The following is a 27,572-nucleotide window of genomic DNA, read 5'->3' as shown; positions in this document are numbered from 1 at the left end:
AATTCCTTAGGGATGTTATTAAAAAATGCAAATCATTTTAAAACTACTTCATATAAGTCACTGCGATACTGACCTAATTACTGAGTAATAATTGGTCTATAACTTTCCTTCTAAGCTCTCATTTCATGAAACACTAAAACTGAATTGATAAGAAGTTTGATGATAACAGGTAGTAAATATCAATTAGCTATGGGTGTCTTGCTGTTAACAGTAAAATATGGAATTGTAGTGAAATGTTTGCAGCCTAAATAAAGCTTGTTAAAACATACATGATCTCTCTCTGCTCAGATCTCTGTTGCCCTTGTGGCTTATTCACTACCCTTATAGATATGACTTGCAGGACTAGCCCCATGTTTACTGTTCAGGTTAGTATTCAGTGAGTTTCCACAAGAAGACTGCAGAAACATCTGACAGATTTCAGCAACACTGTAGCTGCCAATTTGCTTTTTTCTCTTTTGTTAAAAAACCCCTTTATCGTGAAATTAAGCATCACATTACCTCGGTAAATGAAATAACAAAAAGCATCTGATCATGACTCACTTTTGACCAAAGGCTACTTTGGTTTGGTTTGTTTCTGCAGACCTGTAATATATTTGAGGTTTTAACCTCGCGGTCCTCACTGACTTTGAGACTTCCTCAAACACCACCATGACAAAACTTCTTTGGTTTTTTTCAACATGTCTAAACAGCCATGAGATGGACTGTTACATAATGCGGTACACGCATTCATGCCGCTCAGAGGAGTGATCCTGATGACTTCCACTGATCTGCTGCTTTTGTCTTTCAGTAAAAAAAAGAAAATTAAAAATGACTGAAAAGTTACGCCAGCAGCCCCTTGCACCCAGAATGTGGCCTTCCTTCTTTTAGAACAACATTTAAAATATACATAGACAAAACAAAGAAATAGCCCTAAAACATTTTGTTTCCATAACATGTCATATCTTTTTGAGAAGCACAGATTAAGCTACCTTCTTCAGTGCTGCTGTACTCGAGCTGTGTTTGAATTACAGCTCCTGGGTCGTTGCTGCCCATTTAAATAGTGCTGACCTGTTAACTGGACTGCACCATGTTTCTCTGGCAGTGGTGATATTTTGTAGTGCAGTTTTGCTGTTGAATTTTAGTTTTCTTTAAGAGGGTTTAGTTATTATTTTATCCTTTGTTTGCTTTGTTGATCTTCGGCAGCTTAAACTGACAGGGTTTTTGTAGTTTGTTTCAATACTCATGTCTTAGTTTATCCTCCTTGTGTGTCTTAGTAAGGTTGTGTTGCTGGATTCTTTCACTTGATGCTTGAGGTAGATTTCTGCCTCAAATTATTATCAAATAATGTCATATTAATTTTATGTCAGTAAAATTTAAAACGTTTTTCAAAATCTCCTGTACATGAAAAAGTCTACTTGGTCAGAGGGAATTATGCTGCACGTTAACAGATGACAACCACCAGAATCAGGAGGAATCATCCTCTGGAGAGGATGCGCTCACTGACAGCATCGTCAAGCCATGATTGCCTCATGACAGAGGTAAACACAGTGATGTCTGTGATACTGGTCAAATACTGGAAGTCACTCCGTAATGCCTCAGCAAAACCAATCGCACCTCTAGCAGCACGGTGACACTTCCTCAGGATTACAGTTACTCAAGTTGCCTGCGACTTGCTGTCACTTCTACTTTGCACATGATTATTTACGTCAGCCTTCTCATGAACCTGCAGGGAGACTCTTTTGTCTAAGCTTTGACCAGATAGGACATCCTGTTTTATTCAGCGCCAGACAAACATTCAGTTTCACTGCCATCGTACGCCCTGTTTGAGTTCATCCAAACTCAGAACTGTGTGACTTTAAACACAAAGGACATTTTAGTTTCACGCATGCCTTCCTGACAGCACCGCTTCATTTCACTGCACTATTCAAAGCAGCTGTTTGAAAGATTAGGAAGCAGTGAGACATTTCTTTGCTGCATCATTACTGGCTAAAAATTTTAAATTCCAAATTGGAAACTGGGCTCAGTACTACATATGAATGACATACTTGCCAAAATATGTCATTGATATTTTAAGGCTGCTGAAAAAACACTGCCTTTGCTGTAACGTTTTGTCAAAATATATCCAACAAATGAAAAACACCCACATCAAATCCATCTGTAAAGCACATTACCATACATTCTTAAAATAGCCTTGCATATTCACCAGAAAGAAAGAAAGAAAGACAAAAAACTGAAGGGTTGGCCCCGCCCCCTTTAATGCAACATTAGTTATAAAACTCTCCAGCACATGTGCAGTGACCCCCAGCTGCACATGTTCCTCCTCCCAGAATGAGATCATCAAGTTTGTCTCTTTGGTATTGTCTCAAGTTCAAGTTTGAACATTTTAGGGCTCAAACATTAAATAATTCATTAAAAATGAAAAACATATTAAGAATATTTAGTTTAGTTTTACTTTGTCAGTAATCATTCAAATGATATCAAGCACATCACTAATGAGTTGCTGATACTTGAATTCAATGAAAAAAATGACACAAGTGCTCCATTCAAGATAAGAGGATTATCAGCCAAATGCATAAAAAGTAACGGAAAAAGTGCTGATAAGCACAAAAACCGGACAGTTTACTTTCATGAATATGTTAATGATGTGTTGCATCTTTGCTTAAAGGTTTACGATCATGTTTTACATGTAAAATGTGAAGTAATTTTAACTCGGGTGTAGTGATAGCTTCTTTTTTCACTGCCTGAAATTACAAATACTAAAAGTAAAAGTACCTTAAAACCACATTTGAGTGCATATGAGAAACGCATCGCGTTACTGTGCAAACTGTTAATCAGAAGCAGCTTTACAGACTCTCCTGTTATTATTGTAAGTACATAAAAAACGCTAAGCAAGAGCACGCAGGCGCGAACGCGCGTAAACAAAGCCTGATGCAGGATGCGCAGCGCAAACACGTGTATGGCCTGAACATTGCTACACAGCACATTTGTACGATTCCTCCCCGCAAAAAGGAGTTGCGACTTACGAGGAAAACCCTCCAGTTTCACTTTACGGGAGGAAGGGGAGTGGGTGCACAGAATCATTACACAGTTCCTAGAAAGAGATGCACCGAGTCGGGCGGGAGTCCCTGCTATGAGGAGAGATCGTCGCCGAGCTTATGAGCAGCACTCTGGTCTAACCCTCCAGCTTCGTGTGTCCGCTCCTGGGTGATTCCGGTGAAAACAAGAGAAGAAACATTTTGGGGGCAGGAAAGAAAAACTTCCATTTCCATCAAAATGCCCCATTCGGTTTCGTTCCTGTTGTATCAAACACGACCCCTCCTCTACTCGTCTCCCTTTCCCTCTGCACATTCCTGCACTAACAAAATAAAAACACTGCCGGATCCCCTAGTGTTGGAATCCCACTCCTCGGGCTGGATGTGGAGAAGAAAAGAAACCTTGTTTTCACGGTCGGGAGACAACAACAGAGGACACGAGCTCCGGAAACACCGACAGAGAGGGAAACATTTACAGTGACAGTATGAAACAATGAGGCATACTGCTAAACTATAAACAAACAGAAACAAATGCACGAAAGCGGCGATAGGCGCACATGTAGATTTCAACCACAGAGAAGTTACTTACGCATAAACTCCAAGCAGGCGAGACATTTCCCCAAAGCGAGCACAGACCCCTGCATGGACATTTCTCACACAGATTACAGATGCTTTTAACTAAGGGGGGTAAATCTAACAAGTTTTGCGTATGTTTAAACCGTTCATCCTGTCCCTGCAGCCCGGTCCTTCCACTCCAAAGTCCCTGCAGCTTCACAGCTTCATGAGCTCTCAGAAAGAGGATTGATTCGGGTCAGCGAAGTTTCCCAACCCCCTTACCCAGCAAAATAAATGGGCCAACACCGATGCCAGCCGCCTGCTGCTGGGGTGGCACTGGCTCTGCTGCCAGGGGATTGGTTATTCTGTGTGCTCGGTCAGTGGTGGGCACTGGGCCTGGGACAGAGAAGAACACAAGAGATGGAAGAAAGAGAACGAATGGCACATGGAGACCTAGTTTGAGAGAGGCCTTGGATAGATTTGCAGAGTTGAGAAGGTTTGGGTCACTCAGGTTCGCTGCAGGGATTTTAGATCTGGAATTTGAGTCTTTGTGTTAAAGTCAGACTCCTACTCAAGTGCAAAAGCTTTAGCATCAAAATATTGTCAAAGTACCTAAAGATCTTAACTATTGATTCACTGTATATCACATTTTTATGTTGCAGCTGGAGTTTTATCTACACTGCTCAACAAATCATGGGAACATCACAGCACAATACAAAGTCAGTTACACTTCAAGGATAGCAGTGATTCCACATCACCTGCTTTGGTGCAAATCAAAGTGTCAACAACAGCAAAACTTGCATACCAGCTTCAGGTTTGAACCTGCCCCAGACATCACGAGCAACGGGTGAATCTGACTGAAAAAAGGAGGACACCACACCTCGTAGGGTAGCCACTCTGAAGCCATACTTTAAATCATTCTGCTTTATAATTCAATTTAAAAAAAAAGGGGGCATAATTTATAAAAAATTAACATAATATGGTGTTAAATAAGGTTTGAAACTGGTGACAAACTGTTGACCTATCAGAGTGCTCATAAATTGAATAAAAAGTCATTTTCCTAGAGACAATTTGGTTTCTCTTTAAAACAAAACAGTTAATCAAAGTGTTTTTTAAACCACCATCTGTAAAGGAAGTTAATTGAGGAAACAGGTGCTGGTGGATGATTGTGTAGCTTTAACAAAATATAAGTATTGTATCCTTCACAACTGCTGATATTACAGTTACTTTCCAGGCATGTAAAATCCTGAGTTTCACAAACCTGTATGCTGGGTTTTTGCTTCCAAGAAGCCTTTAAATTCGTGGAACCGGTATCCCAAACTAAAACCAGAGTCCTGGATTGTATTTCATGTCTCACAAGTATGTGAAAACAGCTCCACTCCCACACAACCCCAGTGCAGCCCTGTGCTGTTTTTTTTTTTTTATCTAAAAGGCTGTTTAAGAAACCTCCCTTCCCAGCTGCAGGGGACAGAGCTGTCTTCACAGTTTTCGGGTCACGAGGTTTCTGCTTCTCGCCTATTTGACTTATCACTCTAGTGATCTGGTGAAAACAAAAGGTGACATAGGGTCACAGGGGACTGATAAGAAGAAAGAGGTCAACATCGTTGAGAGTTTCTTTTTATTGTTCAATGCATGGCCACACACATATACTGGTTTTCTTTTGCACAGTGCAAGATGGGACAGTCACTATGGAAATGGTGATGTAGATGGGGTACATTTTAGGAGTTTACAGGGGTCCCACCTTCCTCAGGGAAAAGCCAGCTAGCTCCTCTTTTCTTAGCCTCCACAACGACTAGCTACAACATGAGGCCAATCGGCTTCTAGCTACCCTCCTCACACTAACGTTACACCTCGATAAATAGATTCTAGGCTCCTTTTAATTTTCAGAACTGAAGGTTTGTTTACTTGATCCACGCACGACAGCAACCCCTTTCTTTTCCCTTAAACATTCTTGCATATATCATTCAGATTTAGCTTAGAAAAAGCAAAATAAACAACATCATTTGGGTACAAAAATAAAATCCAAATTAAAACCTTTAACAGGGCAACGCCTGTCATGTGTTTTTTTTTCCTTTTCTCATAATGAGATAGCACAATACATAAGTCACTGGTCACAAAAGTACACTGCAAATAAAGAAAAACAAAACCCCAAAAAAAAGCCACATAGGAAAGAAACCGCTCGCAGAGAAGTCTTCCTCAACCCTTCCTAGAGGCTGACGAGCTACGAGATGAGGGCTGGAAGCCTCGAGCGTCAGGTGAACAGAGCACGTTTTCTCTGTCTCGAAGCTGTCGTCATACAGCCTTGACTTTACAAAAAACACAGCCCCACCAGACTCGCACATTCTTGACCCTGCTTCTCAAATACAGACTGAAGGGAAAGGGGAAAAAGGGAACGGAAATCCAAACCACTGCTCTAAATATCTATATGGATTCAGCTTGAATGTGTTTGTGTGCTCGCCGTTTCTCTCAACACGTATGTACTCGTTTGCTAACATATACAGTGTATTCCTGGTTAGGGAGTGAACCAGGGGCACTTAAAATTGTGTAGCGTCATCCCGCCATTTCCTCACCCCGACCACTAGGGGTCACTCTTTATGTTTAGGATTAGGAGTGGGAGATCTGCTGTTTCTTATAGCGTCGTTTCGCCCACCTTTCTCTTTTTTTAGTTACTTTAAAAAAAAATTTTTTTTAACTCCACTATTCACTTTTCCAACCCTCTAAGCTTTTTAACTCCTCGATCCAGCTTTCTTTTGAGTTGTTTTTTTGCCTTTGGAGACGCAGATACACACAGAGCAAAAGAGTGGGAGAAAGAGAGAGGGAGCAAGTGTTGTGATCGATCAGCTGTTCGCAGCGCCGACAGCTGCTCCCCTTTTGACCTCTCAGCCAATCTCCTTCCACTGACGGTAGAACTCCACGATGTTCTTCAGCTCCATGCCTGCTGAGCCAGCCGCCTGGATCGCCGCCTGGTGGAGACAAACGAGGCACGAAGATAAAAACAAAGTATTTTTCAAATTTGTACATTTTTAAGCTCAGTAGGCAGAACTTGTCCACAGTCTGCAAGCGGTGACAAAACTTGTCACCTTCTCAGACCAAAAATAAACTTCACCCACAGACCCAGTGAGTTAAACACACTCTTGCAAGACAGAGTTTTTCCCCTAAATGTTTGCTTCAAATATGCTGAACCCTTCACTTCTCATTTTAGTATTGCCCAGACTGAGGTAACATCCTATGGGCTTCCTGGATGCAGACTTTTTAATGCATTTCTTTACGTTATCATTTTTTTATGTTCTTTTTCTATTTTTTGTTCAGCTTTTGGTTTTCCTTTGTTTCCTGCACCACCTCTGCTCCATCTGTTAGCAGTGGTAGATGAGGTGAATGTGGGATGGTGGCTTTGAGGTCAAACTTTCCAGACATTTGTAGCAGATGCAACTATAGTATAAATCTTAGGTGACTTCCTTCTCGAATTACCGCATTCACAAGACTTTCAGAAAACTTGACCTCTGACTTGAGGTTGAGTTCACTGAGATTCAAATACATCCGAGATCTTTAGCAGATACACCTTTGGTATCAATTTGAAGCTCCTATGTCATTCTCGAGTTAACGCAATCACAAATGCCGCGTGCCTGCCCACAGAGGTGACGACAATAGCCTTTTATGGCTGAGCGGTAAAAATTACAACCAAGTCAGACTCCTTTGAAGCAGAAATATTTGAAAATTAGGAGTGACTCAAGATTTTTGCACAGTGCTGTACCTTGGAAAATACTGATCCGTGTTTAACAGTGATGAACACGAAGCAGTGAAGACGGCACTGAAGCCAAAAGAGCAGAAATTAAAGGTGGGAAAGCTCCTGAGTGCTCGTGTCTGTGAGATAAAACATACAGCGAGTTACTGACCTTCATCGCTGCTGACCGAGAGCAAAGCTCCTCTACTTCATGGCCTGTAAGAATGGTCACCATACCGGCTGTATCTTCATCTCCGTTGCTCTGGGAGACTGTTAGCTGACGGCAACTATCCACCATCTTGTACAGATGCCTAGAAACAAGAAAACTGGGTCAGTCAAGCTGGAAGTCATATTCACAGGAACAAATAAGGCGTCAGCAGAAGGGAAGTAGAGCTTACCAGGCTTCGATGTCCTGCCGCTTCAGCTTATCTCTCTCAAAACTTCGACCCGACTCCTTCTGGCAGCGGATGTATCTACAGAGGAAGAAAGAAATACGATTTAAAGAGAGTTTTTATTGAGAAATGTTTCATCTCACAACTTAACCCACCTGTTGCCTTTACGAAATTCAGACTCCAGGAAGCGGATTCCATCCCTCGCACCAGCATTTTCCTTCTTTAACCTGTCAAGTCCATCAATCACTAAAAGAAAAGGGGAGTCCAGATTAAACACCTGGGCAAACAGCAACTCCAGCGCTCAGAAGGTCTGGAGCTTGATTCTGACTCGTACGCTTTGAGCAGACGGCGAATCATAAATGAAGCTAGAACTGAGCTCATTTAATTGTTGTTGTATTTTGTCTCTCTGCGAGTCAGTGAACAGCGACGGGGAGTGCACGGGGGTGGTGCCAGGGGAATAATGTGCCGGCCAGAGATGATTTACTCCACGTGGAATGCAGGTATGCACCCAAACCAATCAGTGACTGGGTCACCCCAAACTGGCACATGTGACCGACTGCTGCTGTCTAGTGTCATTAGTCAGGAAGCAGCTCGGTACACACTAAATAAACCAGAGCTGTCATAACCACTAGTGAGGATTTTTTTTTTTTAGGGCAACAAATAATTATAAAAGAATCAATTTCCTGTTAATAATCAGTTAATTGTTTTAGGCTAGAAGAAGTTATAAAATAGTGAAGATTGCTTGTAATGTTCAAGCGCCTCAAAAATAACAAGACAGGTGACCCAGGTGATTGATATATGCATTTTTTTTTCTTTTTTTCTTCTTTTTCTGCTCATTCTGTTGGTTTTTGCCCTTCTCCCCCGTCCCTCTTCTCAGCTGTTTCTCTTTCCCTCTTTCTTTCTCCCCTTCTTTCCCCCAGTCAAGTCTGTCCCATATTCAGTAAGTGAAAATAAAATAAACAATAAAAGGTGAATCAAATGGACCATTATGGCAAGGCTGGGATGGTCAATTTGGTAAAGTAAATCCGTTGGGCATCTTTCTTTGCCTTTAGACAACAATTCTGATGGCAAAAGAGCCAAACGGGACAGGCAAAAAAAACAAAAAACAAACAAACAAGACAAACCAGCAAATACTGATTTTAGAAGTTGTTTGAAATCTTAAATTGATTTTCACGGTGACTGATAATAGATTTATCAGTTTGTTTCAGCACCACTCATTCCTTTCACAATCTGTGTTACGTTACATGTTACAGCCTGGCTCTAAATTTATGTATTTATCACCTCAAAATTCTACATACAACATCCCATAATGACAAAGTGAAAAAGGTTTGCTTCATGTTGTTGCACACAGTGGCCTTTCTGTACAAAGTCTGTATGGGGAAATAAAAACTCGCCTCCATCTGTGACAAACTCGCCCACAAAAGGGGAAAAAAAGCAACAAGACTGTGTTGAAAATATGTTTAACCTCACTTAGTAAAGAAAGAAAAAAGAAAGAAGAAGAAAGAAAGAAGTGAGGCTTCATTTCCTAAAACTTAAATACATGTTTGCTTATAGAAAAACATGAACACACATCGACTTCTAAGTAAGGTAACACAGACTCTTCGTCTTCACCAACATGTGGATCAGTCGTGTTTATGAGCACAGTCACTATCACAGGCCCGTTTCTGAGCCACGAAAAATCCTCCTCTTAACTTTTGGACTTGATTAACTTTATTAATAACCAATTTAAACTTGCATGTTTGTGCCAATCAGGATTTTCTGCAGGTGTCACCAATATATAGTTTTAAATATGTATTTTCTGCCTAAAAATATTACATTAATACCAAAATATAAAAAGGGATCAGTTCTTTCCTGTATTCCCAGCCGTATGCAGGAATAATTTCCAATAACAACAATAAGAATAACTGAAATGAAAACAATCTAAAGCCATAAGAGAAACAGAAAATGGATGACTAGACTATTTTTAGTTAATTAGTTTTTGTTAAAATCTACGTTTGCCTGTTATCACATTTGAGATACTGACAAAGTCTGGGAAATTAACACTCAAAATACCTACAGCAGGTGAGGGAAAATATTTAAGACTTTGTTTATCGGTACAGAAAAAAAGGTTTCAACTCTTTCCCCCGTAAACACGACATCTGACAACCTTTTTGCTTTGGAAGCCTGAAAACTGGCAGAAACTGTTCAGTTCAGAAAAGAGAAACTAGGATTACCCCTACGAGGGATCTGAGAAGGAAAGCATTAAGACAACCTGGTATTTTTCCTGCATAATCTTGGCCTCGGGTCCAATTCTAGCGGTGAGTAACATTGTGCGAATTTATGGAGAGGCTTTTAAGACTTATTTTTTTATAAAGGGTTAGGTTCAGACTGATATTTTGCTCTGTCATCCTATAAAGCACAATCACTGAACAAGAGAAAGATCCCTGTAAATCCATTAATCCCCACCACCTATGTGGGGAAATGGTACAAACAGCGGCTGTGTACCGCTGTTCCAGACAAAAGATGCCACAGTGCACTGACCTGTTCGTGGGATGATGATGATAAAGCAACCGCTACCAGCCAGCTGCCGGATGAGGTTCAGATGCTGGCACAGAGCAGCTGTGTCTGGCACCAGGTAGGGAGACATGGATGACTGGGCTTTAGGCTGCTGAAGGCTGCCCTCTAGCTGTGACACCTCCAACTGCAAGGAGAGGACAGAAGAAAGGAACCCAACTCGTTATGATCTCTAATTAAATTAAGAAGCGTGTAGATTTTATTTTAACATGTATTGTAGTCAGTGATGGATGCTTGTAGTCTAATAAACAATGTCACTCCTTGCAAACTTTCTCTTCTCAAGATTTCTCCAATAAATTTTATGAACATTTTGTCACAGCTGATAAAAGATAATTACATTCTGATGACACTGGTGCACATGGCATTCAATATACTACATAATGTATTTACTATTGCTGCATGTCTCCCCCCGCCCCCTGTTGGTTACCTGTATATCACTAAGCTCTGTGGTCTGGCCTTACAAACTGGAAGCTACCAAACGTGAGCAGGAGGTTGTCTCTCATGGTCTCTCCTGCCTTCAGTTTGTTTTTGTATGATTTAGAGTCATTTCTGATGGACTCAGTGGTCATATTTTCACAACTTTATTTCTATTAGATTTAGATCTAATGTTTGTTTACGCCAGAGACAGGAAATCTGCAGCGGAGTGGTCGGAGTTGCTTCCTTTCTTCTTGTTAACTTTGGCCGGCCAATCAGGCTCATGTTTTATGTTAATGGTGGATTATTGTTAATTACAGCTGTTTTTTTCTTGGTTATCAACACTCTGGTTGATTATGTTGACCCTCTTTTGCAGTAAACCTTTCAGAACACTTTGTGTGTTTTTTTCATCACTAAAGAGGGAGGCTGTTCTCATATCCAGCACTTCTTAGAGACGCACACATTCTCTTTGAGCAGGTCCTATGATGCATAAGCAGCAGCAATACTCTCACTTGCAGACAGTTGTTTTTTAACCTAAAATGAAAACTTATTGATTAAACCAATCATTAACCAATTAGTAAACATCACCATTTCATGATTTGTTAATTGTAAAGAAACTATAATTAACTATATTTATAATACCATAATTAGTCATCAATTTACCGTGTATTAGGGATTGTTATAAAGCGATAACAACACAGAGTCAGGGGACAGTAACTAAAATAAAAACCTGTAGTCGAAGCTGGGCCATGTCCCTCATTAATCGATTACGACGAGCCTCCTCTTCAGCCTGGACAAACAAAAACAAACAAACAAAGAAAACGGGGTCAATATGTAAAAAAAAAAAAAAACAAAAACAAAAAACATGTTGGGTTCCAGGTCATTATATATTTATTTTATAGGTCATAATAGAAAAACACGTACACAACACCACAGGTTTTTTAAAATTTTAAACTGTGTAATGACTAAAATGTCAATCACCATGCGAAACTGGGCCTTGGCCTGCTGCACCAGATTATCCTGTTTGGACTGACTAACGCTGGTGAAGATGCCCGCCTCTGGGTTAAAGTGCAGCACGTTGCCTTGGAGACTTGTCAGGAAGTGGCCGAAGCTGCGAATACAACACACTCGTACCACACACTGAAAGAAACACAAAGACAAAAAAAACAAAACTTTAATGACGCAAAGATTTAGAACTGAGGTTATCTGATTACACATTTAGACTTCACAGGAGTTTTACTCAAATATTTCCATCTCATTAAATAACTTATTTTGGTTCATCTCTCTCACACACACACACACACACACACACACACACACACAATTCAAATCAACAGTCCAAAGTCTGGAAGTATTTAGGTCAGTATTACATGACACTATTTTTCTGTTAATCAACTATTAAGTAATGCTTTCAGCTCTACTTTCAATTACTGAGCTAATTTCATTAAATGTGTAAATCTTCTAAAATTAAACTCTTATTGCATTTTAAGTGATTAATAAAACCGAATCATGTTTTTGTTTGTGTACATTTATTTTTGCAATCTTTGTACACTGTACAATGACCATCCCCGCTGAATCTTTGTCTGTGATCTATGATGCATGGCTGCTCCCCTTGGTGGCGTAGTACATTGATCATGTTGATCATGATAACAGCAGGATGACATAACAACAAGCAAATAATCTGTGCTGCAACACCTCAAACTAGAATTTCTTCTTTGTTTTCTTAAATCCATTTCATATGTTGTTTTTTTCCTACAACATGTGTGGGTATTGTGTTGATTTTATGTTGTGCTCTCATTGGCTGGTTTGACAGACACAGGTCAAGGGAGCAGTTACATTGTCAGATGGTAATTCTGGATTTCTCATATTGTCTGAATTTTGTCCCTTTACAACATTTTGAACTTCTCTTTGTAGGACTGTTGTTTGGAGTCACGGCCACCATTCTTTCACATGTGCCATCTTTTTCCCACAATAACCAAAATTTCAGTGTTTACCCAGCTCAAGACAATAAATCAGAGACAGACAATTTCCTTTTGTGCCTTCCAGTGTTTTAGCCTGCACTTAATATGATGTGCATGTATGAGTCTGAGTGCCTGTACCTCTTGTAGGGGACTGAGGGAGGGGTTGCGCCGGGAAAAGTCAAGGCGGCGGTGGGCTACACCAAGAGCAGGCAGGTGTCGCAGAGCCAGATCCTCAGGCAGCAGCAGACTCTGGACCAAATCCGGTCGCTCACACTCATTTAACAACTCTGTCACTTCAGCGTTCAGACTGAGCTCTGCAGCAAGAACACACAAATACAAATTAGTACCGTAAATGTAGACTCAGAGCATACTCACCAGAGTGTTAAAGTCACACAGGGAGATAACTATTCAGTGCGAGAGCTGAGCGTTACACAGTATTGTCAGTAAAGTGAGTGTACAGTACAGGGATGAGATCAGAGCTCAGATGTAAGCACAACAAGAAAAATCACCTAATTGCATTGAAAATAATGTGTTGTTTTAATAACATGTTTCACCGTGGTGACACACTCACAACACACCATTTGTTTTACTGCTTTACATCTCCTGAGCAACCAAGTGTTATTTGGTTTGTGTTTCCAAGAAATAATAATAATAAAGTTCAGCTTGAGAAAAAGTCATTTAAGAGATAATTAGGCTAAGAATAAAGAAATGCTCTTGAATGAGGCTCAGAGTGAATAGTAATATCTATAAGATCTAGATTTTAATCTTTAAGGACACAGGAGGAAAAAAATGCCAGAACCTGACTGCCGTTGAGACAAGCAGAAATCTCTGTGCAGTGCAGTAACTCACCAGCCTCGAGCAGCTTGCTGCCATCTGGTAGCAGGTTCAGCAGCACAGACAGTCGGTTCCACAGGCTTTGGGAACTCTGCAGAGAACACAGATGATCAGTTTGTGAAATACAATCCTGAAAAGCCAGCATTTCGTAAACAAAGCAGGAAAAATCTGTCACCTCACCTGCGCACACATGAGGATAATATCGGTATTTGTCCGTAGCCAGTCAAGAAACACCTTAACAACCTGGATTAACCCCTGATTGGTCATAATCTCCAGTTTCTCTAAGAGGGTTTTTTCACTATGTACTGACTCAGTGCTGTGTTGACTTCCTTCCGAATCAGAGTCCAAGTCTGGTGAATTAGGAAAAATGAGCCAAAAGACAAGCTTGATTAGAACACTGTGAACCCTCTGTGATCAGATGACTGAGCATCATAAAGGGAACACTGATTTTATGTTTTATATAAAACTAATGTTAAACATTACCATTTTCACTGGTTCCATTGGCAGTACCAGGGTTCATTTCACAGGGGGAATCTCCAGGAGGAGGAGGAGGAGGAGGAGGAGGAGTCTCTTGGGAGGGGGGAGCTGAGCTGTCAGTAGGGGTTGGAATACTCGGGGAAGACGAAGCATGAGGCCTTAAAAGCATGTTACTGAATGTTGGCGCCAGGCGAAAGCATCTCTTAGCCTGGAAGAGCTGAGAAGACATGGCCTGCAGGTTACTGCTAATGCTGGAGTCACTGGACATGAGAGGCCCATTGGTGGTCGGAGGGGTGTCGGTGGTATCCCTCTCTCCTGCGTCTTCCTTTGGTTGGTCCTCATCTTCATCATCCTGGTGCTCCCGGGCGTGACCCTCTGAGTTTTCCGTGTCCTCTATGTCTTCTAGGTCTGAGCGAGACTCTTGACTGTTCATGTCTGAATCAGTTTCTACATCAAATGCTGTTCCTCCTTCCTCCTCCTCCTCAGAGCCGCTTCCCCAGCTGCCCTCCTCGCCCAAGGCATCTCTCTTGGGCTCCTTCTTCACAGATGACGAGTTGACTGGCGTTCCTGTTGTGGTCCCACCTGTTGAATCAGCACGGACCCCTCTTTCTTCATCGTCATCTTCTTCTTCTTCACTCTCGAAGCCTTCGCTCAAGTCACTTTCATCCTCTCCGTGACAGTCTTTGCGAGCACAGCGGCGACGGCGGAGTCGAGAAAGGCGGCTGTACTTCTTCTTCTGCCTCTGCTTCTCTTCGTTCATCTTGCGTTGTTCTTCTATGCTGCTGTGCTTGTTGGCTGCAACCCTTTCAGAGCCATCTTCATCCTTATCCTCCTCATCCTCTTGCTCCAGGGAACCATTTTGCAAAGGCCTTTCACCAGAGGGATCTGTCGGTGCAGCTGTCAGATCCTTCATGTCCAGATCGTCTAGATAGAGATAAAAACTGCATCTTAATTTCATTCAAGTTCTTTGAGGATGTTTCTCTGGGAAAAAAGAATTACTTTCAACTATATATTTCACTAAACAGTATGTTCAGTATCATTTTGAAACTTCTCCATCTGCCTTTTATGGCTGAGGGGTGTAAGGGTTTACCATTATAAATAAAAACTAAGACAATGTCTTAGGCATTAGGGCAGGATATCTGTTAGCACCTTCTTTATTTATAGCGTGTGATTAAAATAAGATGCAAAGACACGACTTCCTTCCTTTTCTTGGAGTTCTGTTATGTGCATAGTGTCAGTAGTTTTCATCACTTTATAACTGTTTGTTTCTGTCCTACTTTGTGCTGACATATACTGTGTCTGTTAACATGGGCAAATTCTCCATAATGCTGTCCTTATTTAGGTTTTTTAGTTTAGACTCTCAACATTAAAAAGGCTGAATAGTGCCAATGAGCTCCATTAAAGTTATACCCAACATTCATTGTTGGAACGGGGTGTGCGCACAAGCAACAAGGAGAGTACAAGGATGCAAACCCTGGTATGGTTTTAAAGAGTCAGGTTAAGTAACACATCATCATCATCATCATATATCGACACAGTCTCCAATGCATCTTAAAAAGTCCACATACTCATATAGCCAACAGTTCTTGATACTGTGCTGGTTTATGATGGTTTTTATAGCTAAGAAATAGCTTGCAGGTGCATTTTTATGCCTTTTTCCCAACATACAGGAAAAGAATACATTTCTCTTTCACCTGCAGCGTCAGTCTGAAGTGGAGGCACCTGACTCTCTGCTTCTTCCAGTTCAGCCTGAAGCCGGATGTTGACGTGGTTTACAAGGTGGGAGAAGAGGGCCAGAGTGAATGCTATGGATGCACTGTACTGCTTTGAACCTAAGGGCAAAATACACAGAAACACTTAAATAAACACAAGAAAGATTTACTTCTATACCTCTAAAGTTCCAAGTAATTCAGTGCTTTAATAACTAAAACAAATTGAAAATGGTCTGTTTTGACAACAAAGGCTCAGGGTCGAAATTTCATTTTGGGAGCGAACACATCACACGTGCTCTGATTCATAGAGGACGTACTGAAAACTTTTTGTTCACTTGTGGTGACGTAATGAAAAATGAATGAACAAATGAATTCCTTAGAACAGCTTAAATTACACAACCACCTACCTCCTCTCTTAAGGCTGTGCACTACCATCAGACATGTGACCACCATTTTGAAGATTAGGTTGTCAGGCAGCACAGGATAGGAGCTGTCACTGTGCTGCTGCTGCTCCTCCTCTTCCTCGCTAGGGGTGTGGTGAGCACCGCCATGTGTTGGCGGTGGCAGGTAGAACATCACCAAGTTGAAGTCTTCCAGCACCGACTGGCAGAGTGAAGTCAGCTCCGTTTCCATCAGGCTACATAAACCACACAAAATAAAGACTTACTGTAGAAACACGGTAAATGCACTTCAACAATTTAAAACTTCCAAGGATAACATTGATGGTATGTGAAAATATAGTTGTGGACACTGGTTGTACTTTGTGTACATACATTTGCAATCAAAAGTAGCTTTTATGCAAATATACAGTCTCTAAGAAAACAAACACCTCAAGAAGAAGATTTTATTACAGTAATATAATATTCATAGTTCCACTCTGGGTGTAACAGCCTATAGTTGCTCAAAACATATCAACAGATTACAGCATGAAATGGAAAACACACTTATATTTGACATTTAAATGATCTGTGCCACACTTTTGTTGACCATTTCCAAGAACAGTTGGGTGGCACATCACTATGAACTATGGGGTGGTTGCCTCCTTTCCTTTCATATTGGATGGTTCAGAGCATGCTCTGCTATAAAAGGCTGAAGCTCCTTTTCTTAGCACTTAGAAAATCTGAACAGCTCTGATTACGACCACTACACAGATACTTCCAGGTCATTTCAGTAAATTCCTTCCTAAGCAAAACTATCTGACCACTCATAGTGGAACAACAACAAGTGACAAGAACTCAAACTTTTAAAAGGTGATTTTTAAAATAGTTTGTTTGCGTTTTGTTTGACCAGTCTTAAACATGCCACTTAATTACCTAAATTTACTAGAAATAAAAGCAAATTTAAAATCTTTTTTTCCTTTATTTTAATTTTAGACCTGGCCCAGACAGACCCTGCAGTAATCCTACAACTACATTTTACTCTTAGCCTGGAATCCAACAGATCTGTTTTCAAACTTTAGAATGTTAAATATTTAACTTGACTACCACGTCAGAGGGAAGACGCTATAAACAGATTTGTTAAATATTTACTACATATGAATGTAAAAAGCCTTTATCTGGCATAAACTGAAAGATAAACTGGTTAAGCATTAAAATACACAAAACCAAATGATTTATTTCCACTGTGGACTTTGATTCTAAAACAGTGTGGGTGCAGAGTCACAACACAAACACAAACCTGTTCTTGGGCTGCAGCAGGCTCTGCAGATACATGAAGCTCACCAGGAGCCGCTTAATGTCTTTCGACCTGCAAAAAAGGCCACAGCAAAAATGATCAACTACAGAGTATTAAACACAATAAAAGATCCATTTACTACTTCTATGTTTTGATAAAGAAAAATAAAATGAAATAAAAGCATTTTAAAATGAAAACATCAGTGGTTTTAGAAACATCTGACCTATGACCTCAGCAAAAACAGGAACATGGAAGAGAACATACATACTTTGTTTAATTTTAAATATGGTCATATTGTTTATTTTGTAAAATGTTCATATCGTCTATTCTTATTTAATTCACTTAATGTACAGAATTCTCCTGCTTGCTGCTTACATGCTACTACTGCACATTCACCTAATGTATATAATATATAATATTCTTCTCTCCCCCTTTTGCACAAGTCGAGGAGCGTGTCAGGTTACATTTCACTGCGTGTTATACTTGTATAACTGTGCATGTGACGAATAAAGAATCTTGAATACAAACTTCCAGCAATGTCATTAACAACACCTGTTCACAATATATTCAGCTCCACGCTTTTTAGATTTTGACTCTTACGTGAAAACACAGAGGGATTTAATATAGTACAAGCTGCTTACTGGTCATTTATGTACATGGAATAAGAACAACATTGTTCTCTGTCCAGGTGGGAAAACAATCTTAATCTTGTTTCCCCTCTTACTACCCCCCACCTACTCATTTTAAAACATTGTTCATTTTGTCTATATTTGTCTTTTATTCCAACTGATGCCTGTTACTTTTGTTTCTTCAACAATCTAATTTACCCAGTGGAATCATCAATCATTTAATATCATCTGGAGGGAGATGCTGCTTTATTTCACCAGTGGTTAGAGCGCATACGTGATTGAGACAGAGTGCACATAAGCTGTTAATTAAGTGAAGCCCCAGTAGTCAACTGGGACTGGATTTAAATTACTCTGATGTAAGCAGACTGAAGTCAACATGTTTTACTATAGATACATTGTAAGCAAGCCAGTGAAGGCCATTAATAACACAAACACACACACACACAGAAAGAGGAAAAATTCCAACCAAGAAAAGTAAATTTACCAAAATTGACAAATTCCAGAGGGAAAATGTTTAGTACTACCACAGTAATAACACACTTCATAGACCACAATGACCCTTAAATAGTGTGTAAAACACTGCATGAAGTGTGACTGACTAGCTTTGTTGTAACCCAGCTTTAAAAGGTAGCCCGTGAATGTGCATCACCTTTGTCGAGAGGGAGACAACTTCTTCATTTCCTGTTTCTTTACTTGATGATACATCTTGGCAGCTTTGTCAAACAGGCGCTTCAGGTTGCCGTAGGCGCCCTCAAAGGGGGCATCTGATTGAATGCTGAGCACAGATTACATCTGTTAAGACTTACAACTATATGAGAGCAGTTAAAAACACTGCAAACGTATATAAACATGGCTCACCAGCGTAGGTAGTAGTAAGTTGCTTCAACATTGTAGAACTTGCTCCCTGCCAGTGTGCCCAGTTGGTTAAAAGGCATTCCTGTTGGCAGATAACCAACACAAACCAAGTCAGCATTTATTTTTGAGTTAGTACCCAGAAAACCATGGGGTAATGCTACATTTGTTAAAAAAATAAATTGTAAGTTTCTCAAATAATATTGTAATATAACCCAAAAAATCATTTGAAAAGAACAAGCGTATGTAGGTTTTTATGAAATATCCCAATATCTTTCAACCCTATAAAGTATGAATACAGCTGCATTTAATGTGAACAATGTCTATATAGAGAGGTGGTGGGAGGACATGTTCATAGCAAGTAAGTGATATTTACAGATGTCTTATTGTTTGTCAACTACAAGAAACAACAATTAACAGTTGTTCTCACAAGTATACTGACCACAAATCTTATTTTCCTGAATGAACTTAATGGTTCTTTTTGTATTAGTAGTATCAGTAAGTTTATAATTGTTGTTGTTGTTGTGTACATAAAGAATCCAGTTAAATCAGTTTATCTACAGGCCTTTAAACAAACAAAAACAAAGCAGGAAAATGTTCAGCCGATGCACAATGCTAAGCTTCCCATTTTAACTAAAAAGGTGTTTATGCGCTCCATTTTGACAATAAACACACAAAAGTGTATTGACCTTCTGCGAAAGCGAGTAAGCACATTTCACAATTCTATACTTACAATATAAAAAAGAAAAACAAACAACCAAACCAAAACAACAACAACACTAAACTGGATTTAACATCTGTGTTGTTCTGGCAAGAAAAATAAAACTTTTAAATCACCCCACGTCCCTTCCATGCTGTGTAAGACCACGGGTATGGCAATACAGTACTGTTTGAAAAAACAAACAAACCAAACCCTACATTCTCATCACTCACCTACGTGTGGCATAACTGACAATGCCTGATGGTAAAACCTCTCCGCCAGCTGCTCAGCCTCCACTCCTGCAAGCTCGTTTTGGTAGCGCGCTGAGGAGAAAATGATTTTAAACATCACAGTTAAAGTAAGAAAAAAAAATGCAAATCTATATGATTACAGCATTGTGGCTGAAAAGGTGAAGACTGAAATTGATTATTTCAGAAATGTGCACAAACACAAAGACCTGGAATGGCTTCAGACAAACATGAGAAAAAAAACAAACAAAAACAGCTACAAAGTGAAACATCCTTCATTTTAATGCTACAGCATTCTCACAGTCTTACAAGGATGCTGGACTATCATAAACCAAACAGCTTGAAAACAGTGCCTCTAATAGAATCATGGATCACTGGTCATCCAGTATGAATTTCTTAATTTACAATTTTTACAGGTTTTAGGTTTTAGTCCAATATATTTAATGTGCTTTAAAGTTAATCAGTAATTTTGAAGGGAAATAGGTCATATGTTCTCACTGCAGGAGTCAAAGGTTAAGTGGTGCAGACATTTTTGACCCATACCTGTGGTTCACATAAGTCTAAACCAACCAAACAGCCTTCAGCCAGCTATACTATATAACCGAGTCAAATTTTCCCACGCTGAATGACACTTGTTCTGTCTCACACCTCTGCAAGCCCGACAGATAGTTGAATTAATTACATATTCTATTATCTTATTATTACCTAGATCTCCAAGGTAGACCAGACAGCGATGACAGGCCATCTGTGCCCACTCCATCTCCTTGGGGGTGGCTGACACTGGTTTCTTTCGCCCTGTTGGGAACAATTACACAACACTTTTTTTTTTTTAAATCCATCCAATCCTTTTATCCAAAATGACTTTGACTTATGTAACAACACAGCAAGCTTAAATTCCAACACAGCAACAGGGTAGCACAGAGTCCAAATAAAAGAGCCGGGACCAGATACTCTTGAAGCATCTCTAACATTAACATTCAAAACTAGTTTTGTTTAAGTTGGATAAGAAGAGGTGATTTACTCGGTAGCCAGGGGCTGGGTTGTGGCATCTTTGCAGTGTTTTTTCACAAAAATAAGAAATATCTTAGAGTCAAAAACAAGTACTTTTACAGAACAGACTATAAACCATCACCTTGCAGGAACATAAAACCTCTCTGGCTGTATTTCCCTGACAACAGGACTGTACAATTACAGTAACAAAAACCCCCAAAAACCTATATTAATGATTATCCATAATCATGAATATTTAATGTGATTAGTCTTTACGATTTCTGTCTTGGGCTTTTTAGTCTTCGTTTTTGACAGTAGAGTAGTCAGGAGTCCTTACCTTCACTACTGATTATTTGTTCAGTGAGTCTAAACTGCATTTAAATATCAGTAGCAAATGAGGTCAGAGTTTCTAGTTTCTAGTACAGGTAATGTATTACATAGATTAACTATCAATAAAGTTTCAACTATCTTCATCAAGTTTCAAGTTTTTCCACAAGGACACCAGCTATACTGTCTACAGCAGACATTTACACTTTAAAAGAAGTGTTGTTGTTACAAATAACTCAGTTTTATTCAAGGGTGGTTTAAGGATCCTGAAACAGAAAGACAATTCATTTTATTTTTATGCCTTCATCTGAGAGTGTGAGAATGTGCTGGCTCATCTAACCTATCAGTGGATCTGTCACGTGGGTCCAGTCAATGCAATCCTGCAGCTCCAGCTGGTAATGTGACTGGATGTAGAGCAGCAGGTGTTGGTAGAAACCCACGCCGGCTATCAGGTGAGTTCTGTAGGCACACTCCAGAGCACTGCGACTGTGGATGTGCTGCAGTGAAAGAAAACCCAAATCAAAAGAGAAGTGAGGACTTTAGAGAAAGGAACAGTACACCAATGAGGGTGATCTGCATCAAAATAACAGGCAACTTAAAAAAGAAAATATAACTAATGTAAAATAGACAAGATTACAACTGGCAACTGTGTCGTGTTGTTATAAAGTTGAGTTTCAAGAAGATTTTAAATGTATAAAATAAATGTTTTATAATCCAACGATGCTCATATTAAACCAGCGTTAACCTGCAATAAAGGGTACGCAGGTTTAAAAGCTGAAATTGGCTGTGAACATGACACCAAGATTTCATCACCACAAACTAATTCAAGTATTGACACTATAAATATAGCATTTATTTCGTGTAGTCACCATGTCTGCAGTTTTATAGTGCTATGACAATGAACCAAAACAATAAAGTTGCAGACTGGACTGCTGAAAATGAATGCTTATTGTGAAATTATTATTCTCCTAAACGCTTTTGTGGTCACTGGCATGAATATAAAATAAATTGGAGAGTTCACCTTTTAAGTAAAAGCTGGATTAGCCAGGTAGCAACAGAAAACAAATGCGGTCAGTTTAATATATGCAGCAAGGCCATTTTTCCACAGCTGCAGGGACATTTACCTTCTTGTTGGTCTTGATAACCTGAATGACTTCATAGTAAACCTTTCTCCACAGCAGCTCCTCGGCCTTGCGGCCATAGTCCACTGGATGCAGAAACATCAGTTTCACACAAAGTTCCCTCAGCCTGAAAACAGAAAAAAAGATGCACATGTGCAATGAGAAGACCAATTATTTAAGTGTTTTCACACAAGTTCTGGACCACTGTTGGGTGCATCAGGTTCAGACACTGGTCAGAGTAGTACTTCCGTACATTTAATCCACAGTAAGTGAGACTATTGTAAATGTGATCTCCTGAGGTGAGAGTGCAGCCTCAGTGGAGCATGCAGAAGGCAGGAAAGCTGCTCACTAGCTGTGAATTTGCCAGATTACTACCTGCTCTATTCACAAAAAAAAACCAAAAAAAAAAAACTGGACACTATGCCAAAAGTTGTAATAAAAAGCTGACAGATTATTGACCGTTTCAACTGTCACATTTGAAATCTCACATCCATCTGTGTTGGGTAGCACCTAGACAACTGCACGTGTGAAAACGGCTTTAATTTCACATGAAGTGTAGGGCCCATCAAGGACAGAAATGACTGCATATTGACAACCTTGTCGTGCAGCAGCTTAATAACATTGAGCTGCTTTCATTTTTGAGCATATTTAGACTTTTCTTGACAGATGAGTGCAAATAGTAGGCAGGAAAGTAGGAAGAGAGTGAGGGAGAATGAATTGCAACAACTGGTCAGACCAAACTCAAACCCAAGCCCCTGCAGTAATGACTTAATTGCATTAAGCAAGTACTTAATGCAACTTTATAAATTTGAGATCCCCACAAGCAAGAAAATCTGCTGCTTGTCTAAAATATGTTTTTTCTTGATGACAATGAAATTTTACATACATCCAGCTGCCAGCCAGATAAAATGCATTTAAATAAAACCAACCTTTGTGAAATTTATTTGTGGAAACTGTTTTAGTATGGGATTAAATCAACCTCAATGTTGCATCTGCATGGTCATTAAGGAGGCTGTAGCTTGTAATTCTGTTACTCTAATAAGTGTTTCTATCATTTCATGCACCACATGTAATAAGAGGAAGCTGAATAACAGAAACATGTGTATAATGAAGTACAGTTGGACAGCTGAACATAACATCTGTGACCTCAGCATTCCTATTGGACTGCATATTTCGGTTTTATCCCAAAGTCAGAAACAAGCCTTGAGGTTTCTGACTGGTTGGAGGCCCATTGTATTAACACGACAGTACGTGTCCTACAGGGAAAAAACACAAACAAAATATCAGAAGTGACTTGTGTGACTCATTGGGTCTGATTCAGAAGTTGTTCACAAGAATTTTGTGAAATCTCAGATCTTGTGTGCGGCAAATGACACAATTATGTTAATACTTTAGGCAAGTACATGCTGCATTTCTCTCATTTTATAAAGATGTTTATCAGTGCTTGGTTTTTCATACACTTTAACATCAGAAAAGAACATCAACATGAGCTAATGCTACCAATGACAAATTGCTGGACAGAAAGTCTCATGAATAAATTACTTGTGAATTTAGGTTCTTAAATATGAACATGTTCTGATTTATGTTGTCTTCTTTGACAGTAAACTGAAAGCAATGTTTGGGTTAAGGTCAGACAAAGAATAACACTGGAAGATGTTACCTGCCTCGTTAGAAACTTGTACTGAAAAAAAAAAAGAAGTCATTTTATCCTTTCTAATCATTTTCTGAAACTAATTGACGCAGCAGTGTTTGTTTGTTCTTTAAGTATAAACAAACTGCTTAGTATAGCAGTACAAATGTCCATCTATACCTTAAAAGTACAGCATTGTTCGGTACCAGTCACATTCTTCCATATTTTGATTCTCGTGTCTTCAAGAGTAGGTATGAAATTCGAGAACCATTCCCAGTAGTTTAATTCCTTGGAATCGTTAATCTCATTGCCTATCAATCAGCTGATTTCAGGAACTGTGGCGCAGCCTGCAGTGTGGATATGGACCTTACCTTTAATATTATTGCACAAAGGACGAGAGTGCAACAGTAAAGTGCAAACTGCATGCACAACATTTGATATGACCAAAATCTCATATCCCGATATAAGACATCTATCGTTCCGATAACGATATAAATCACAAAAATTTAACATTTTCTGTAAATTCTGTGAATCTCGGGCAGCTCGACTTGCGTGAAGTGTTTCCAATTTTTAGACATAAGTTGTAACAGCCGCCGTTTTCTTTGTGAGTATTTATTACACAGTGTGCTGCGGCAAAAAGCCTGTTCTATCGTTTGAGTCTAAGGTTTATTTTTTAGCACCTGACGGCTCTTTTTTGCTTCTCATCTGTAAATACTCTGCATACTCTTTCACGTGATTCCGTTTATTTTGAAAAGTCTCAACAAGATCTTGAGCTTTATTGTGAAAGGTTTATGTGGAAAATAAACAAGTGGACACACGATGGTTTTACCGTCGTTGTTGCTAATGACAACGCATAAAAACAGACGCTTGTCTGTCAGTCGTGTGGTTATATAAGAGAAAGAGAACTTTAAGAAATTAATATAGCCACTACAGTGACCATCAAAACGATGAAAAATATTGCCGTAAACTGTTTATTTTGCGACACCGTGAAACAAACGATAGACGTTTTTATGTCGTCATCCGATATATATCGTTATATCGCACAGCCCAAAGCCAGACCCTGAACTTCAACAGGTAACAAACCAATAAGATGTCATGATGCAGACTCCATCCCTATCGGTTTATGTTTCTAAAATAGAATCACTGTGGCAATAACTCTGAAGTCTCTTAATGTCAGCTTTGTGTTCTTACCTAAATACTAAGAGAAAAAAAATCATAAATGTGTCCTCATTAGGACAGGGGTTTTTGTTTGTGTTTGGGACTGTGGTCTAAGGTTTACATTGTTAAACAGTAACTATTAGGCAATGGGTTTCAGGTCATTTTACCGAAAAACATGAAAGTAATGTAATGAGTAGTATGCATCATTACTATTAAGAAAATGTTCTGTAACATGTGGAATACATCACTTTTTTGGAGTAACAACCCTGATACTGATCACAACAAAGAGGGGGGATACCTCCAACAAGCACAAACATTTGACCCACAGCATGCAATTAATTTGCAGAATGTGCTGTCTTTGATATGCTGCTTAGAAAAGCTGGTTACTTCCAAAGTGGAGCCAATGAGAATCGACAAGAGAACTGGTAAGGAATCGAACTGATAAGTGATATTGATAATGAAATTGGAATTGCAAATCAATTCCCATCCCTATTCAAGAGTAGCTTTGCATGATTAACAGTACACTTGTTAACTGGGCTTTGGTGAAGTCCCTCATTTCATTCACTGTTTGAAACCAGCAGTTTTTGCCCCTCTCCTTTTAAAGCCTGTGTCGCAACAGAAGGTTTAAACATGGAACAGGTACCAAATTTGACAGATAGCAAAAGCAGAATGAATAAAATTCCACTTGAATCAATTATTAAAATAGCGCCTGGTTGATTTTATAGTCCAACTAATTTACTGGTTTGTTTACTGGCTTCACTGGTAGTCCTCTAGGCCTGTCTAGTTATAGCTTGACAAAACTCCCAGAGCAATCAGAGCAGGATGAGATAACATTTCCCTTATCTTGCTGACTGTTTAGACACCCATCATTATTCCGCCTCCTCAGATAACTTTCCAACTTCCTCTTATTGGTTTTGAGCTTTCTGCCCACAACATCCAGTATACAAATAACAACCATAGTCCTGCTCAAGCTGCATGACCAGTGAGGCTTGCTTTTCATCTTTGTCTGGACAAGGAAAAAAAACAAAAATCAAACTAAACTAAAAAAAAACAACAACAACTCCAGCTTAGACTTTGAGATAAAGCCACAGTCAGTGTTTGCAGATGGTCATGCTGGAAATATTAGAAAATAAACATCTGAACTAAATTTAGAAACTAGGAAATGTATGCTCACTGAGATGCTGCATTTACCGCATGTCAGGCATGACAGAGCCTCAATACACACCTGACAGCTAGCAAGACTAGTCAGGACTGAGACTGCATGCAGGCAGTGAGGTTTAAGTCAAATTACAGCCGCCTTCACACAAGCTCCCGAGACACTCGTACTTACTTGTTGCGAAGGCTGATGTTCTCCGGCTTGAAGACTTCTCTGTAGGACGATTTGCTGCCGATGATGACATCTAGCTTGTGCACAGTCTCCACCACAGCCCTGTCGGCATGTTAGGCAACACATAGCATCAGCACGATGACAACGCTGTTAGCCAAATTGCCACAAAATAAGCGTCAGGTGGAAACAGAACAAACGTCGGAATAAACATTGCAAGCAGTCGGGTTAACAGCCCGAGACCTTTCTGTTTCACTTCTCTGTAACAAAGACACGGATGACAAATGCTACCGTGCTCATTAGCCAAGACAAGTTGAAGAGAATGAAGCGCTTCCCATCAAATTTAGCTGATGCTACAAAGAAAAGGTATACGGGAGTGCTGGTTTACTCACTGTGGTGATAAGTTAGAGGATAGCTGGGCTTTCTCTAGTAGTAGCAAGTACTGTCTGACTATTGCTAAGCTAGCCAGCTCAATTAACATTCAATTAGCACCTCGGTTAGCTTTGGCAAAAACGGCCTCGTCAAGGTACCTGTAGAGTCGCTTGATGAGAAGGACTTTGGCCTCTGGCTCACTGTCCTGTCCGGGTCCGCTCATATTAGCGCTTAGCCAGATGTTTGATCACACGCTCCAGCGTTCAACTCCTGTTTCCTTCACCCGTTCCGACGCACGGCTGTCACGACTCCGCGGACTTCTTCCCCGGCAGCGACAACTAGCCAGCTAGTGCTAGCTATAAAGGCAGCGTTAGCGTCCCTCCTCTTCCCTCCGAGTCTCTTTCGTTTCTTTTGTCCTTTGGCAAAACCCCCTCTACCCATCCGTTCTGAAAACCGGGTAGAAGGGGGTGCCCAGTAATTTACGCTGTTCCTGGTCAGCTAAAACGCTCCGGTATGCCGCTTGTGTCGTTCCCCATTCCAGCCATTGCTACGAAGGCAGCCATTATTCCTATCAGGCATTGACCGCCTGAATACCGCGAGAGCACGCAACATACTCACGAGATTACGGAAAAGAGTTGCCAGATAGTCTACAAACCCTCCCTTTAAGAAAATCAGGAGTTCCAAAAGAAAGAAAGAAAAACATATTATGCAGTTTAGGAATAAGATGCATTTACACTTCAAACAAACACTGTACAGCCAGAAAACACTGAAGATAACATCTGATTGATTCATCTGATTCATACTATTGGAGCCACGTTCCTACTACCCTCTGTAAGGGATTTCCGATTGTTTTTGTAAACTGAAGAATACCTTTTATTTTTTTTACATATAAATTGTGTAATACAGAACAGAGTCAG

The 27,572-nt window shown here is 39.9% G+C and overlaps 2 protein-coding genes across 2 annotated transcripts in view; both read right to left on the bottom strand.

The window, feature by feature from the left end:
- paqr6 (progestin and adipoQ receptor family member VI) overlaps positions 1 to 3,899 on the bottom strand; it is a 29,542-nt gene extending 25,643 nt beyond the window's left edge. Inside the window, exon 1 of the mRNA XM_085472276.1 lies at positions 3,601 to 3,899. Within this exon, the coding sequence (XP_085328402.1) occupies positions 3,601 to 3,661 (61 nt within the window). The 5' untranslated portion in view covers positions 3,662 to 3,899. The remainder of the gene's footprint in view (positions 1 to 3,600) is intronic.
- A 1,268-nt stretch (positions 3,900 to 5,167) lies between these two features.
- Positions 5,168 to 27,268, bottom strand: smg5 (SMG5 nonsense mediated mRNA decay factor). The gene is made up of 22 exons (XM_085472274.1): positions 26,814 to 27,268; positions 26,290 to 26,388; positions 22,175 to 22,298; positions 21,391 to 21,547; positions 20,439 to 20,528; positions 19,719 to 19,808; positions 18,792 to 18,870; positions 18,583 to 18,708; positions 17,308 to 17,376; positions 16,038 to 16,267; positions 15,613 to 15,750; positions 13,925 to 14,842; positions 13,622 to 13,791; positions 13,457 to 13,532; positions 12,746 to 12,921; positions 11,628 to 11,786; positions 11,377 to 11,436; positions 10,200 to 10,359; positions 7,835 to 7,925; positions 7,686 to 7,760; positions 7,460 to 7,598; positions 5,168 to 6,529 (listed from the first exon to the last, which is right to left on the bottom strand). Exons 1-22 carry the CDS (start codon positions 26,876 to 26,878, stop codon positions 6,446 to 6,448), a joined length of 3,375 nt encoding a protein of 1,124 aa, XP_085328400.1. The 5' UTR covers positions 26,879 to 27,268; the 3' UTR covers positions 5,168 to 6,445.
- Positions 27,269 to 27,572: the final 304 nt, after the last annotated feature.

This window comes from Copadichromis virginalis, linkage group LG11, assembly GCF_057382275.1.
Source record: "Copadichromis virginalis isolate Kocher_CV1m ecotype Utaka linkage group LG11, C_Virginalis_male_GT1.1, whole genome shotgun sequence".
Taxonomy (NCBI): domain Eukaryota; kingdom Metazoa; phylum Chordata; class Actinopteri; order Cichliformes; family Cichlidae; genus Copadichromis; species Copadichromis virginalis.
The sequence above is the reverse complement of the archived record's forward strand: the minus strand, read 5'-3'. Positions and strand labels throughout refer to the sequence as shown.

Excerpts from the sequence above, each read along its gene's own strand:
- smg5 (XM_085472274.1), bottom strand. The coding sequence starts at position 26,878 with ATGAGCGGACCCGGACAGGACAGTGAGCCAGAGGCCAAAGTCCTTCTC. Across the intron at positions 15,751-16,037 it reads GCACAGCCTTAAGAGAGGAG|GTTCAAAGCAGTACAGTGCA; the intron begins GTAGGTGGTTGT and ends TTTTGCCCTTAG. Across the intron at positions 13,533-13,621 it reads TTATCCTCATGTGTGCGCAG|AGTTCCCAAAGCCTGTGGAA; the intron begins GTGAGGTGACAG and ends TGTTCTCTGCAG.